The 13,577-nt window shown below is 41.5% G+C and overlaps 2 protein-coding genes across 2 annotated transcripts in view; both read left to right on the forward strand.

Annotated features, from left to right (window-relative positions):
- LOC311504232 (alpha-tectorin-like) overlaps nucleotides 1-4,740 on the forward strand; it is a gene marked incomplete at its 5' end in the record, with an annotated part of 28,859 nt that extends 24,119 nt beyond the window's left edge. The window contains 7 exons of the mRNA XM_084567245.1: nucleotides 441-715; nucleotides 795-920; nucleotides 1,007-1,191; nucleotides 1,384-1,544; nucleotides 3,526-3,783; nucleotides 3,870-4,029; nucleotides 4,103-4,740. Of these exons, the coding sequence (XP_084423371.1) occupies nucleotides 441-715; nucleotides 795-920; nucleotides 1,007-1,191; nucleotides 1,384-1,544; nucleotides 3,526-3,783; nucleotides 3,870-4,029; nucleotides 4,103-4,249 (1,312 nt within the window). The 3' untranslated portion in view covers nucleotides 4,250-4,740. The remainder of the gene's footprint in view (nucleotides 1-440; nucleotides 716-794; nucleotides 921-1,006; nucleotides 1,192-1,383; nucleotides 1,545-3,525; nucleotides 3,784-3,869; nucleotides 4,030-4,102) is intronic.
- The window catches only part of LOC311504322 (alpha-tectorin-like), a gene marked incomplete at its 5' end in the record, with an annotated part of 51,465 nt that extends 45,307 nt beyond the window's left edge, over nucleotides 1-6,158 (forward strand). Inside the window, one exon of the mRNA XM_084567340.1 lies at nucleotides 5,459-6,158. Coding sequence (XP_084423466.1) covers nucleotides 5,459-5,547 — 89 coding nt within the window. The 3' untranslated portion in view covers nucleotides 5,548-6,158. The remainder of the gene's footprint in view (nucleotides 1-5,458) is intronic.
- Nucleotides 6,159-13,577: the final 7,419 nt, after the last annotated feature.

Below are 13,577 nucleotides of genomic sequence, written 5' to 3' on the forward strand. Positions count from 1 at the left end.
TTGCACTAGTGCGCTTTGGATTAAAATAATTATGTTATGGTTTGCGCTATTGGAGAAATTTCAAAGGTTTCTGAAAGCTGAGATGTTGCGCTTTAACTAATTCCACTTGCGCCTCTCTTAGAAGATTATTACACTCTTACAAGATGCAGTAAATATTTAGAGTTCCAGTTATTCTGGGAAAAATGGGCAAAAACACTTAACACACAGGACAACCTGTTCTGACCTTTTAATAGTTAAAATATGCGAAAAACTACATTTTGAGTTTTAGGTATTAAAGGGTTAAATAGCACATATTTGCATCCACGTCATGTACTTCTACATTTTATTGGCAAAAGAGCAACCAGCACGTTTTTTTTTTTTTTGTTTGTTTTTTTAACAACAACTTATAGAAATGGTTTGTGACAAAGTCCCAGTATCAAACGTACAATATCTTTCCCTAGATGTGGCTCTACTGATGAGAGTGGTGGTGGTTTGAGTGACTGCACCTTTGTGGAAGAATACTCCGAACTCTGCAGCATCATCACCAACACCAGCGGCCCATTCAGTGCCTGTCACCTGCACTCTGACCCCCAGACCTTCTTCAGCTCCTGCGTCTATGACCTCTGCCTGTACACCCCAGCCAACGGCATGCTGTGTTCTGCCGTCGCTGCCTACGAGAAAACCTGCTCTGTTCTGGGGTTGGACATCCCAGAGTGGCGCTCTGCTCTGCATTGTGGTATGTTTATGCTGGAACCTGTGAAGATCTGAGATTAAGAAGAAATATCTTTCTGATTTGTTTCTATCTCTTTCTGCAGCTGACGCTGACTCAGATCCCTGTGAACAGCTCAACTGCACAGAGTACGAGTGGTGTGGTGAGAAGAATGATGTCTACGGCTGCTTCTGTGATGAGAACCATCATCGGCCCAACAATGAGAGCTACGGTGAGGGCGGCTCTTCTTAAAATCCTGTACTTAATTTGCAGCGTATCTGGCATTGTTTGGGTACAAAACGTTTATCTCTCTTTCAGACTCATCGATCTCTTGTGTGAGCAGTTCAGGCACCATGTCCGTGTCCCGCTGCCAGCTGTTTGAAGCTGGCTTCAACATTGACGCCCTCCATTTGCGGGACGACTCCTGCAAAGGCACGCTCCAGGACGGACGCCTGGTGTTCCACTTTGACAACGATGACCAGCTCTGTGGGACGACTCTCAGGGTACGCTCTAAACGCTGTCACAGTATCGATGCAGACTGAATAGGATTATAGATTGTGGTATAATTGACATACAATGGTTATATTAGGTTATAATGTTATTATGTTGTTTGTAGGGCTGTATGTAGCCCCCCCAAACTAAAATGAGTTTGACACCTCTGACACACGCACCTTGTTATCATTCTCTGTTTTCAGAGCAATGGAACCCATTTCATGTATGAGAACGCCATTCTGGGTGAAGCAGATCCCCACGGGAGCCTCATCAGCCGTGGGAGGACGGTCAATCTGCATTTCTCTTGTGAATACCCTCTGACTCAGGCCATTTCCATGTCTGTGGGCATCAGTCCCATAGAAAGGTGAATAATCCTGTCTTCATGTTTTTTATTTATACAGAATACAGAATACAGAAAACTTTATTGATCCTGAAGGGCAATTCAGTTTCTACACTCCACCATCTAGACATACAACAATTCACACAACAATAATACATAGCGGGAGTAGTACGATATGGCCTAGGTTCAAGTAAGATAGAGAGTAAAATACGGTAAAAATAACAGATCAGTCAATAATGACTTTCTTACCTCAGTATTTAACAGCGTAATAGCTGAAGGAATAAATGATCTTGCATAGCGGTTTGTCTTTCTGGGATGATGTTGGTTCATCAGACTTTTAGGTTTTCGGAGGACACGTTTCTCCCAAAGAGAGTTCAAGTCGAACATTTGGATTCCAATCATTTTTGATCCATTCATTATGATTCAGATTGTGTTGCTATCTGAATCATAACGGCTACTTTATTAACCCTTTAAAACCAAATGTGTCAGCGACGTTTGCACGAGTGCACTTTTGATTACCGTAATTATGTCACGGTATCAGAAAGCTTCGAGCGATTTCTGAAAGCTGAGGTGGTGCGCTTTACAGCCAATATGGCGCCATTACGGTAATTTCACTTGCACCTTTCCCAGAAGGTTCTTATGCTCTTATAACATGTTGTAAATTGTACTCGATATTAAAAGTATGCAGTGCTAGCAGAGATTGATATTTATTTTAAAATTAGATGTATAGCCTTAAAGGGACCACAGCATACAATTCTTACTTTTGGAGATTTTTCTACATTTAGTAAGGTGTGTGACATGTGTCTGCCAGCTCAGAAAAGCTGATAAAAATCCATGCAGTCATTTTGTTACGAGTGGTCTGAGAGTTAAAATGCGTCATTCAGCAAGCCGTTTCAAATTTAAACCATTTATGATGTAGAACATTTGTTCTGAACATAACACCTCCCCCCTGAACCCTGTTCCTACACAGCTTTAGACCGCCCCCTCTCCTGTACCACACACACCTAGCGTAGCTGTCAATAAATTGTACAATGGTAAACATCAGGTTTGTTTCTTCCGAAGAGTTAGCCACTTAGAGTAGCGTCAAGTTCACCCAATATTCAGAAACGTCTTGCTCAAACCTTTATTGCCGAACTTCTTCAAGTGTCTCCTGTTGCTGTGGGTTCAACTCCGGTACAATTAGATGGACTGATGTGGCTTAAGAGTGCCATAATCTACCAATACGCTGAATGGTTGCCAAGGCAACACTACTAGAGGGGCGGGGTTACAGGAGCCCGCTGTGAAAGGGGCTGATTTTGTCCTGTTTAACACAATCATTGGAAGAAACTTGAATGCATCAAAAACACTACCTGGCCAAAAAAAAAAAGGTCACACACTCTAATATTTCGTTGGACCTCCTTTATCTTCGATTCCAGCACACATTCTCTGTGGCGTTGTTTCAGTAATCTTCTTAAGTGTCACCAGATTTATTTCCATCCAGTGTTGCATTCATTTCCCACCAAGATCTTGTATTGATGATGGGAGAGTCTGACCACTGCACAAAGCCTTCTCCAGCACATCCCAAAGATTCTCAATGGGGTCAAGGTCTGGACTCTGTGGTGGCCAATCCATGTGTGAAAATGATGTCTCATGCTCCCTGAACCACTCTTTCACAATCTGAGCCCCATGAATCCTGACATTGTCATCTTGGAATATGATCCATTGATGGAATAGGTAGTCAGCTGACCTCATTCTTTGGACACATAATGTTGCTGAACCTAGACCTGAGCAACTGCAGCAACCCCAGATCATAGCACTGCCCCCACAGGCTTGTACAGTAGACACTAGGCATGATGGGTGCATCACTTCATCTGCCTCTCTTCTTACCCTGATGCCCCCATCACTCTGGAACAGGGTAAATCTGGACCCATCAGTCCTCATGACCTTCTTCCATTGCTCCAGAGTCCAATCTTTGGCAAATTAAAGCTCCACAAACCTGATTCCTGTACGTGTTGTTTTCTTGCAGCGTTGTGAGTAAGAAGCTTCCCTCCGGCCAGGGACGCTATAACATCAGAATGATCCCCTACGAGGACGCTGGCTTCCGCTTCTCTCTGGCAAGTAGCAATAACAGTAACATCGAAATGGAGGTGGACCAGAGGTTGTATGTGGAGGTACGGACGGACGGCGTCGATCCGCAACAGATCTCCACCGTCCTGGACTCCTGCTGGGCCACACCGGTCAACATCGCAGGCTACCCTGTCCGCTGGGATCTCATCACTGCAGAGTAAAAGAGCTCCTTCCACCTCATCTAAACGACCCAGCCTGCTCTCTCTGGGCATTAGTTGTAACCCGGACGTCTCTGTCTTCCAGGTGTCCTAACCCAGCAGACGGGACAGTAGAGCTGATCCAGAATGGCGTCTCCACCGCGGCCCGCTTCTCCTTCAGGATATTCACCTTCACCAACTTCACAACCATCTACCTGCACTGTCGAGTCCACCTGTGTCTCCTGAGCAACAACGACTGCGCGGCTGTACGTTCAGATATGATTGAGTCGGTGGTTGTAGTGAGAGACATCCTTTAATGTTGATTTCTTTTTCCTGCAGCACTGTTACCCTGGTTACCATAGGCGAGTCAAGAGGGACGTGAAGCCTGAAAACACTGCAGCCCTCTCACTGGGACCGCTGGTCATGAGTCCACACAGCAGGACCGGGAGAGGTAAAGCTGTCTCTGGTTTTTACAACAGATTCTAGTTTAGGACACAGAGCAGGGACGTCCAGCTCAGTGCTGCCATCTAGTGTTTAGTTCTGGTTTCTCATGTTGGTGTTATGTCCTCAACTCTTGGAGGACTACTTAGGAACGGGAGACAAATTTACGCAGTAGAGGATGCAGTTGATATCTTCTGTGTCATTTTTGCACTTTCTTCTTCCTTCTCCTCCTCCTTCCTCTTCTCCTCCTTCTCCATCTACTTATCTTCATCCTCTTTTCTCTCTTCCTCCTTCCTGTCTTCTCCCTCCTACTTCTCCTCATCATCCCCCTCGCCCTCTCTTCCTTTTTCCTTTCTCTCTTCTTCTTCTCCTTCCTCTTCCCCCTTCTTCTTTCTTTCTTTCTTTCTCATTTTAATTTTCCTCCATCTCTTTCTTCTTCTCCTCTTCCTTCTTCTCCTTCTTCCACACTGCCTTCTCATCTCCTTCTCTTCCTCATTCTCCCCCTCCTCCTCCTCTTCCTCCTTCTTCTTCTCCTCCTGTTCTTCCTCCTCCTTTCCCCTCTTCTTCTTCTTTCTTCTATCATTTTCATCTTCCTCCTTCTCCTTCATCTTCTCCTCGTCCTCCTCTTCCGTATTCTCCCCCTCCTCCTGCTCTTTCTCCTCCTTTCCCATCTACTTTTCCTCATCCTTTTTATCTGTTCCTCCTTCTTCTCGTCTTCCTTCTTTTCCTTCCACTCTTCCTTCTCACCTCCTCTTCCTCCTCTTCTTTCTTTCTCATTTTCATCTTCTTCCTTCTTCTTCTCTTCCTTCTCATATTCTCACCCTCCTCCTGCTCTTCCTCCTCCCACTTCTTCTTCTTCTTCCTCCTTCTTCTTCTCTTCCTTCCCCATCTACGTGTCCTTATCCTTTTTTATCTCTTCCTACATCCTCCTTCTTCTCCTCTTCCTTATTCTCCTGATTCTACTTTTCCTTCTCATCTCCTCCTCTTCCTCATTCTCCCCCTCTTCCTGGTCTTCCTCCTCCCCCTCTTGTTTTTCCTCCTTCTTCTCCTCCTGCTCTTTCTCCTTCTTCCCCATCTACTTTTCCTCATCCTTTTTGTATCTCTTCCTCCTTCCTCTTTCTTCTTCTCCTCATCTTCCTTTGCAAATTCATCCTGTGGGGCCAGCTTGGACCCTCGTCTGGAAGGTTTTGACATGTTTGACCCCTGACCTGGAGCTCTGACTGACACAGTAAACTTTGGTTCTTGTTCTTTCAGAAATCCGAATGTCAAGCTCTGCTTCCTGCCGTCTGACAGCGATGGTGACTCTGCTCATCAGTTTGCTGACAGCTAAGACTCTGATCTAGAGACCAGACGTGGTCCAGTTATACAAAAATAAGGTTAAAATAAATCAACAATCAAAGGTGTCGGTGATCTAAACGTTAGATAAATCTGTGAACTTGTCTGTTACCATCTTTGTCTGAATATTCCTTCACTAACTACAAATTAAATTATAACTGCAATCAAACACTAGATCGAATCACATAAATATAAGTAATGATAATAATACAAGTATGTTAATTGAAATGCAACTGCCAGATATTCTCACAGTAAATTAAAAATTTGTTTTAAGTTTTACTTCCTGTTTTTGTTCATGCCTCACCTGTTTTACCTTGTGCCTTTTGTCTACATGCTCCGCCCCTCATTAGTCTCACCTGTCTCTCATTATTTCATCAGCCCACATATATATATAAAACCCTGCCTTTGTTTTTGCCCTCTGTCAAGTTCTCTGTGATGTTACACTTTTTTGTTTTTTTGTACGTTTTTTTGGTTTTGGAGTTGAGTTTTTGTCTTCCCTGCAGCACCTTTAAGTTCTGGGTTTTGAGTTTGTATTAAACTAATTTTGCTTTCATGATTCTGGCCTCTCTCTGTGTCCTCACCACAAACTTGACTCTCTTAACTTCAAATGACAATTGATCTGAATCTAGTTATTTAGTTGAAAGAAGGAATGATCTTTAGTCTTAACTGAGCTTCAAGAGTTGAAACAGATCCTCGTGTCCAGCAGGTGAACTTTTGTTTTGCAGACTTACAGTTTTTCTCAATTGCTAAAACACAATTTCTGAAACCTTGCTCCATTTTCTCAAAACCTTAAACACAAAACCTCAGCTCCAAGCACGATTTACAAAACCTCTGACTCCTCTTGCAAAATGAAACTTTCGCCTCAAAACAGTTTTACGTGTGCCCAAAATGAAACTTTGGCCTCAAAACAGTTTTACCTGTGCTCAAAATCAAAAACTGCTCTCAAATAATAAACAAATTGCTCAAAATGACATACACTATCAAGCAGTCAGTAAACAATACACCAAAAAATAGAAAACACATTGTTCAAAACATATAGTTCTCAGGGAGAAGTTCATTTTTAATCTCAAAACAAATTTCATATGTTTCTGTCATTATACAAAAAGCTCAAAATTGATCAGAAATTACTGTTTTGCTCTTTGCATTTTTTTTGTTCTTCCTCCTTCTTGTACCCTTATTTTTACAGTGCTGTACCCTGCATCTCAAAAACTTCATCTCTGTGATACTGTAATTCTTGTTCTTTGATGATATGAACCTGTAACCAGTCGAAATCTATTGAGCAGGCAGTACTGAAAACAAATGGAAAGCACAATGTTCAGGGCCATACAATTTGTTTATTGTACCATATATACAGCCAACAACATGGTCTATGATTGTTGCTCGAATTTCATCAGATATTTCCACTCTTTGTCTTCCTCTTCCTCTTCCTCTTCGTCCTCCTCTTTCTCTCTCTTGCCCTCCTCCTCTTTCTCCTCGTCCCCCACCTCGCATACGCACTCGTCCTCGTCCTCTCACATAAATTCTTCTGTCCATTCTCACACTTTCTCATTCCCACCTTCAACAACCTGTTTGCTCTCTGAACTGGCTTATATTGGTTGTCACATCATTTGAAAGAAGTGAAATCAATTTTGACTGATTGTGTTCAATCAATGACATTTCTGCTCTCTTTATATGTAATTGTTGCCACTTGTGTTTACCAGTATGGATGACATGTGCATTAGAGTGCAGAATGTGTTTTAAGAATGAGAATGTGTTTAGAGTTTTGCTCAACCATGTGAAATGGTTTAAGGTATGGACAACAGACTGAACAGTTAGCTTAATGAGTTCAAGCAACTGGGAACTTTCTTCAGCCAATGGATTTTAGTGTTTTAGCAACTGAGAAAAACTGTAAGTATATAATTTTTAACATATCTCACCTTTAGGTTTCTTCAATCATGGTAGTTTACTTTTGTAACAGCAGAGGGCAGCATGAGATTAAAAAGCATAACTGTGTTTTATAGATCAGCTTTACAGATAGATAGATAGATAGATAGATAGATAGATAGATAGATAGTACCATCACTACACAGAGACTGGAGGAATTACAGTCAGAAACCTGGGTAAAAAATAAATTATAATGAGGTAGAATGTATAAAGGTATATATAAAATACACAAAAAATACAAAAAATATAAAAACCTTAAAAAATATAATATATATATAATAAAAATACATACTATATATATTATATGAAACATTTATAAAAAATATACAAAAAGTGCAATATAAATATACAAAAATACATGAAAAGTACAATGATATATAAAATTCTACAATGATATATAAAATTCTACAATCACTATATATATATTATATATTATATATATATTATATATATATATATATATATATTATGCAATAAATATGGACAAGAAGATATGTGGTAATATTAAATATCCTGCTCAATAAATCAGTGTAAAGAGAGTATAACAGTATATGTATGAAAACTAAACAAGATAAATACTGTATAAGATATCTGGGACTACTCAGTAATGTTCAGCTGGTCTTTTGAGTGAAATCAATATTTTATTTGTGATAATTATTAATAGTGAAAATGTAAAATAACAAGTGAAGGAATTTGTGCATGAAATAGTAAATATAGTGTTTAGTCAAATAGAAATTACACTGAAGTAAAATCAAATCCAAAGCATGACTACAAGATGGTTCCTGTTTGACATGAAAGAAGCTGAATGAGATGACGGAGGTTATGTTTCTCTCTTTTGTTCTGAGCCTCCTTTGTTGTCCCTAATGTGGAGACCACCCCCCTCTCTCCACCCCCTGGTGTCTTCTCTTTTTGGGGTGAAATCCATCTTCATCTGTCAGTGTTCCCCTCAGCGTTACGGGACGACACCTGTAGTAGACACAACAACACTTAGCACGCCAGCACACACAACTTGTAATTTGTCTCTGGTGTTCTGGTGCCGAACAAAACCTTCAAAGAGGGGCCGTGTGTTCAAGACACTGGCTGCGTCTGACATATTCAGGTGAGTTATGTAGAGGCTACACTCATCATGTTTCATCTCCTTTGGCTAAACACTAAAGTAGAATGAAGATCATCAGTGTTCAAACGTATGAATCCAGAACACATCCATTTGTTCACCCTCCAGCTGTTGGGGAGCTAATCCTGAGACTGAGAGGTGGCATTTCAAGGATTTTAAAAACTAATGTGTGAACATGAATGAGTTGATAAAATGGGGCTGATATCCTCTCTAATAAATCTAGTACAGGGGTGTCCAGACTACGGCCCACACATGGAACTTGCACTGTATTGTATTGTTTAGCCTTAACAGTTGGTGGCGCTAGCGTCTTGAGCGCTGCAGCTTTTCCACAAACCAAGATGAATCAAAGAAAACCAAAACCAAACTAGAACCAAAGAAAAGCATGAAAGCAGGTGAGTGCAGAACATTTCAGACACGGAAAACAAAAGTTCTAGGAGGTTATAGGAGGATCAGAGATACAAACATTTGTATGACTCATCTTTGGTGAAATTATGGTGAAACCAAACATCAGACCTACACCGGTTCAGAATGAGAGCAGAAAGTCAATGGCAGCTTGTCTGAAGCTCTACAGCTGATTTTATCCACGCTAACAAAGTCTGTTTCTAGGTCCTCAACTCATTGCCTGACATGGAACCCTTCCTCAGATGGTGACTTCATAAAAAGAGTGTCTCGTCAAAGTTGCATGGCTTGGGGAAAAAAAAAAAAAAAAACTTTCAAAACAACGTTAGAAGTTGACGAGAAAGGCAGATGTCAACATTTATCTCTGACGTCCTTCAACTTCCTCCTCCAACCATCCTTCGGTCCAAAGCATCACTGTTCACACTGAGGGCAACAAACACAGTTGAAACCAGATGTTTACATACACTGTGTTAAAAGACACATAAACCTTTTTTCCTCACTGTCTGAAGTTAAATCAGACTAAACCTCTCCTGTTTTAGGTCATATAGGATTACTAAAATTATTTCTATTTGCTAAATGCCACAATAATGAGAGAGAGAATTTCTTAGCGAATTTTTTATAACTTTCTTCAAAGTCAGAAGTTTACATTTCCTTAGTATTTGGTAGCATTGCCTTTAAACTGTATGACTTGGGTCAAACGTTTTGGGTATCCTTCCACAAGCTTCTCGCAATAGTCTGCTGGAATTCTGGTCCATTCCTCCTGACAGAACTTGTGTAACTGAGTCAGGGTTGTAGGCCGCCTCGCTCGCACACACCTTTTCAGATCTGCCCACAAATTTGCTATGGGATTGAGATCAGGGCTTTGTGATGGCCACTCCAAAACATTGATTTTGTTGTCCTTAAGCCACTTTGTTACTACTTTGGCAGTATGCTTAGGGTCATTGTCCATTTGGAAGACCCATTTGGACCCAAGCTTTAACTTCCTGGCTGATGTCTTGAGATGTTGCTTCAATATTTCCACAAAATGTTCCTCTGCATTTCCTCCTGCGGCAAAACAGCCCCACAACATGATGCTACCACCCCCATACTTCACAGTTGGGATGGTGTTCTCAGGCTTACAAGCTTCCCCCTTTTTCCTCCAAATGTAACGATGGTCATTATAGCCAAACAGTTCCACTTTAGTTTCATCAGATCACAGGACATGTCTCCAAAAATTAAGGTCTTTGTCCCTGTGTGCATTTGCAAACTGTAATCTGGCTTTTTTATGTTGCTTTTGGAGTAATGGCTTCTCCCTCGCTGAGTGGCCTTTCAGCCCATGTCGTTACAGGACTCGTTTCACTGTGGAGAATGACACTCTCTTACCAGCTTCAGCCATCATTTTGACAAGGTCTTTAGCTTTTGTTCTGGGGTTGATTCGCACGTCTCCTTCCTGAGCCGTATGATGGCTGGACATTCCCATGGTGTCTATACCTGTGTATAATTGTTTGAACAGATGAACATGGCACCTTCAAGCATCTGGAAATTGTACCAAAGGATGAACCAGACTTGTGGAGCTCCATAACTCTCTTCCTGATATCTTGGCTGATTTCTTTTAATTTCCCCATGATGTCAAACAAGGAAGCAGTGTGTTTGAGGTGTAGCCTTAAAATACATCCACAGGTGTGCCTCCAATTAACTCAGATGTTGTCTGTTAACCTATCAGAAGCTTCCAAAGCCATGACATCATCATCAGGGCTTTCCTTCATTGTTTAAAGACATAGTAATCTTTGTGTATGTAAACTTCTGACTTTAGAGAAAGTTATAAAAAATTCTCTAAGAAATTCTCTCTCTCATTATTGTGGCATTTAGCAAATAGAAATAATTTTAGTAATCCTAACTGACCTAAAACAGGAGAGGTTTAGTCTGATTTAACTTTAGACAGTGAGGAAAAAATGTTTATGTGTCTTTTAACACAGTGTATGTAAACATCTGGTTTCAACTGTATATTCCACAGTCTTCAGGTGTTAATAAGTCCAGTTACTTGTTTGCACAACATTATCATATATCAAGCATCCTTTACCTACAATTATTAGCTTATATAGCTCACCTGAGTGGCCCAGGCCTTCAGTAAAAACAAAATTTGGAAACCCCTGATCTAATGTAATCCTTGGTTTTTCAGGGGAGCATGCACCTGAGATCCATGTGGGATGATGAGGCAAGATATTAACTTTTACTATTATAATCCTCATGTTTGGGCAATAGAGTTAAAGTTCTTAAGAGGAGATCTTGGGGTAAATTGAGGTCATGCGTATCCGTGCTGCTAGCTCGGCTGGCACAGTAAAGGCTAACAATGGGAACAGTAGCAGCAGTATTTCTTTAATCTGATATCTTCTTTTCACTCCATTTTATTCTCTCGTCTTATTGAATTAAGTAAATGTGGCTCCTGAAGCTTCACAGATTTGACTCCACTCACATCACATCAAACTTAACAACATCCACATGTGCCTAGTCAAACCTTATCTCTGATTTGCTGTCGTGCGAATTCCATTTCCGCATCCTGCTGCTCCTCGTTCTAGAGAGCTACCGAGAGGACGGCTGTGTCGCTCCAAGAAACAATAAAGTACACTAAAATATCTTTGGAACGACAGACAGTGCCTTTTACTTCTGGACCATCAACCCGTCATGGACCCGAGCTGTTTTTACAGAGAGGGGGGCAGGGGGTGCTTTGACTGGGGTTGTATTCCCAGGAATGAGGTAATGAGGGAGATGGAGAGAGGAGACTGTGGTGGATGAGGGAAGAAGGGAAATATAAGTGATGGCTTGTTGACTTTTACAAGTTGCTGAGGGCCCACCAGGCTGAACCAGACCCCGTCTTATAAAGTCCCCTGTGTGGTGTGTCGGATGGGTCAGCAAGGGTCCCATCTGACGTTTGACCTGCTCCATAACCCCCTCCTCATGTCCCCACCGCTGCTGACCACTTATGCTCTGCAAGTCACAGCATAATTATACCCTTCCCCTGCACTTTGTGTCATGGTTTAGAATTTTAAGTATTTGTGACTCTGTGACCCTTGTGTTTCCTGTTTTTATTTTTTGTTTTTGTTCTTCCTTGGTGTTTCTGGGTTCTCCTTGTGTGCTCTGCCCTCATCAGTTTCACCTGTGTCTCGTTAACGTATACACTGCCTGGCCAAAAAAAAAAAAGTCTCCACCTGGATTTAACTAATCAAATAGGTAGGAGCCTTCTATTGGATAATTACTGCATGGATGATTATCTTTCAGCTGGCAACAAGTTATTTAAGCCCAACTGATGCAATGAGTAGCTTCTCGTTTCTTAAGCAACCATGTCTAAAGACACATCCTGTGGTCGTGGAGAAGATGTTAGTCTGTTTGAGAAGGGTCAAATCATTGGCATGGATCAAGCAGAGAAAACATCTAAGGAGATTGTAGAAACTACTAAAACTGGGTTAAGAACTGTCCAAGGCATTATTAAAAACTGGAAGGATAGTGGAGAACCATCAGGGTAAGAAGAGAGGCAGATGAAGTGATGCACCCATCATGCCTAGTGTCTACTGTACAAGCCTGTGGGGGCAGTGCTATGACCTGGGGTTGCTGCAGTTGCTCAGGTCTAGGTTCAGCAACATTATGTGTCCAAAGAATGAGGTCAGCTGACTACCTGAATATACTGAATGACCAGGTTATTCCATCAATGGATCATATTCCAAGATGACAATGCCAGGATTCATGGGGCTCAGATTGTGAAAGAGTGGTTCAGGGAGCATGAGATGTCATTTCCACACATGGATTGGCCACCACAGAGTCCAGACCTGAACCCCATTGAGAATTTTTGGGATTTGCTGGAGAAGGCTTTGTGCAGTGGTCAGACTCTCCCATCATCAATACAAGATCTTGGTGAACAATTAATGCAACACTGGATGGAAATTAATCTGGTGACATGGGAGAAGATTATAGAAACAATGATACAGAGAATGTGCGCTCTAATCAAAGATAAAGGAGGTCCAACAGTGTGTGACCTCTTTATTTAGCCGTGCAGTTTATATATTCCTGCCTTTCTCTTTGTTCTCTGTCTAGTCATCTATGATGTTACAACTGTTTATCCTACACTTGTGCTTCCACCTGTTCTTGTCTTGTTTTTTTTTTTTGTTTTTTTTTGGATACCCTGCCTTTCCTTCAGCCCCCTTTTGTTCCTAGCTTTTAAGTTTTTATCAGCTCATTGCTGCTGAGTGCGACCCCCTAGTGGACAAATTAGAAATAGCAGTTACCTTTATTGACAAATTACAGTTAATGTCTTCTGAGTTATTTTCACACCGATTGGACCCAACTGGACCCTCAGGCAGGCCGAATTTGGACCTCAGGCCTTAGGTTTGACACCCCTGAGCTAATGCATTTAGTCCCTGTGACCAACTTGTTTAATTTAGCCCACCTGCGCTTTTATATTACGTGCACAGAAATTTTGTGGGAAACGTCGTCTTGTTGTTCTCGGGGCCTTTTGTTTTGATGAAACCTCCATCTCCGTCTCCTTCTTGTTTCTGTGGGGAGTAATTAGATTTCCCTGGTGAATTCTATACTCCTGAGAAGGCCGGGCATCAGTCATGGGACGACTGAAAC

This window comes from Chelon labrosus, assembly GCF_963514085.1.
Source record: "Chelon labrosus genome assembly, chromosome: 19".
Classification (NCBI taxonomy): Eukaryota; Metazoa; Chordata; class Actinopteri; order Mugiliformes; family Mugilidae; genus Chelon; species Chelon labrosus.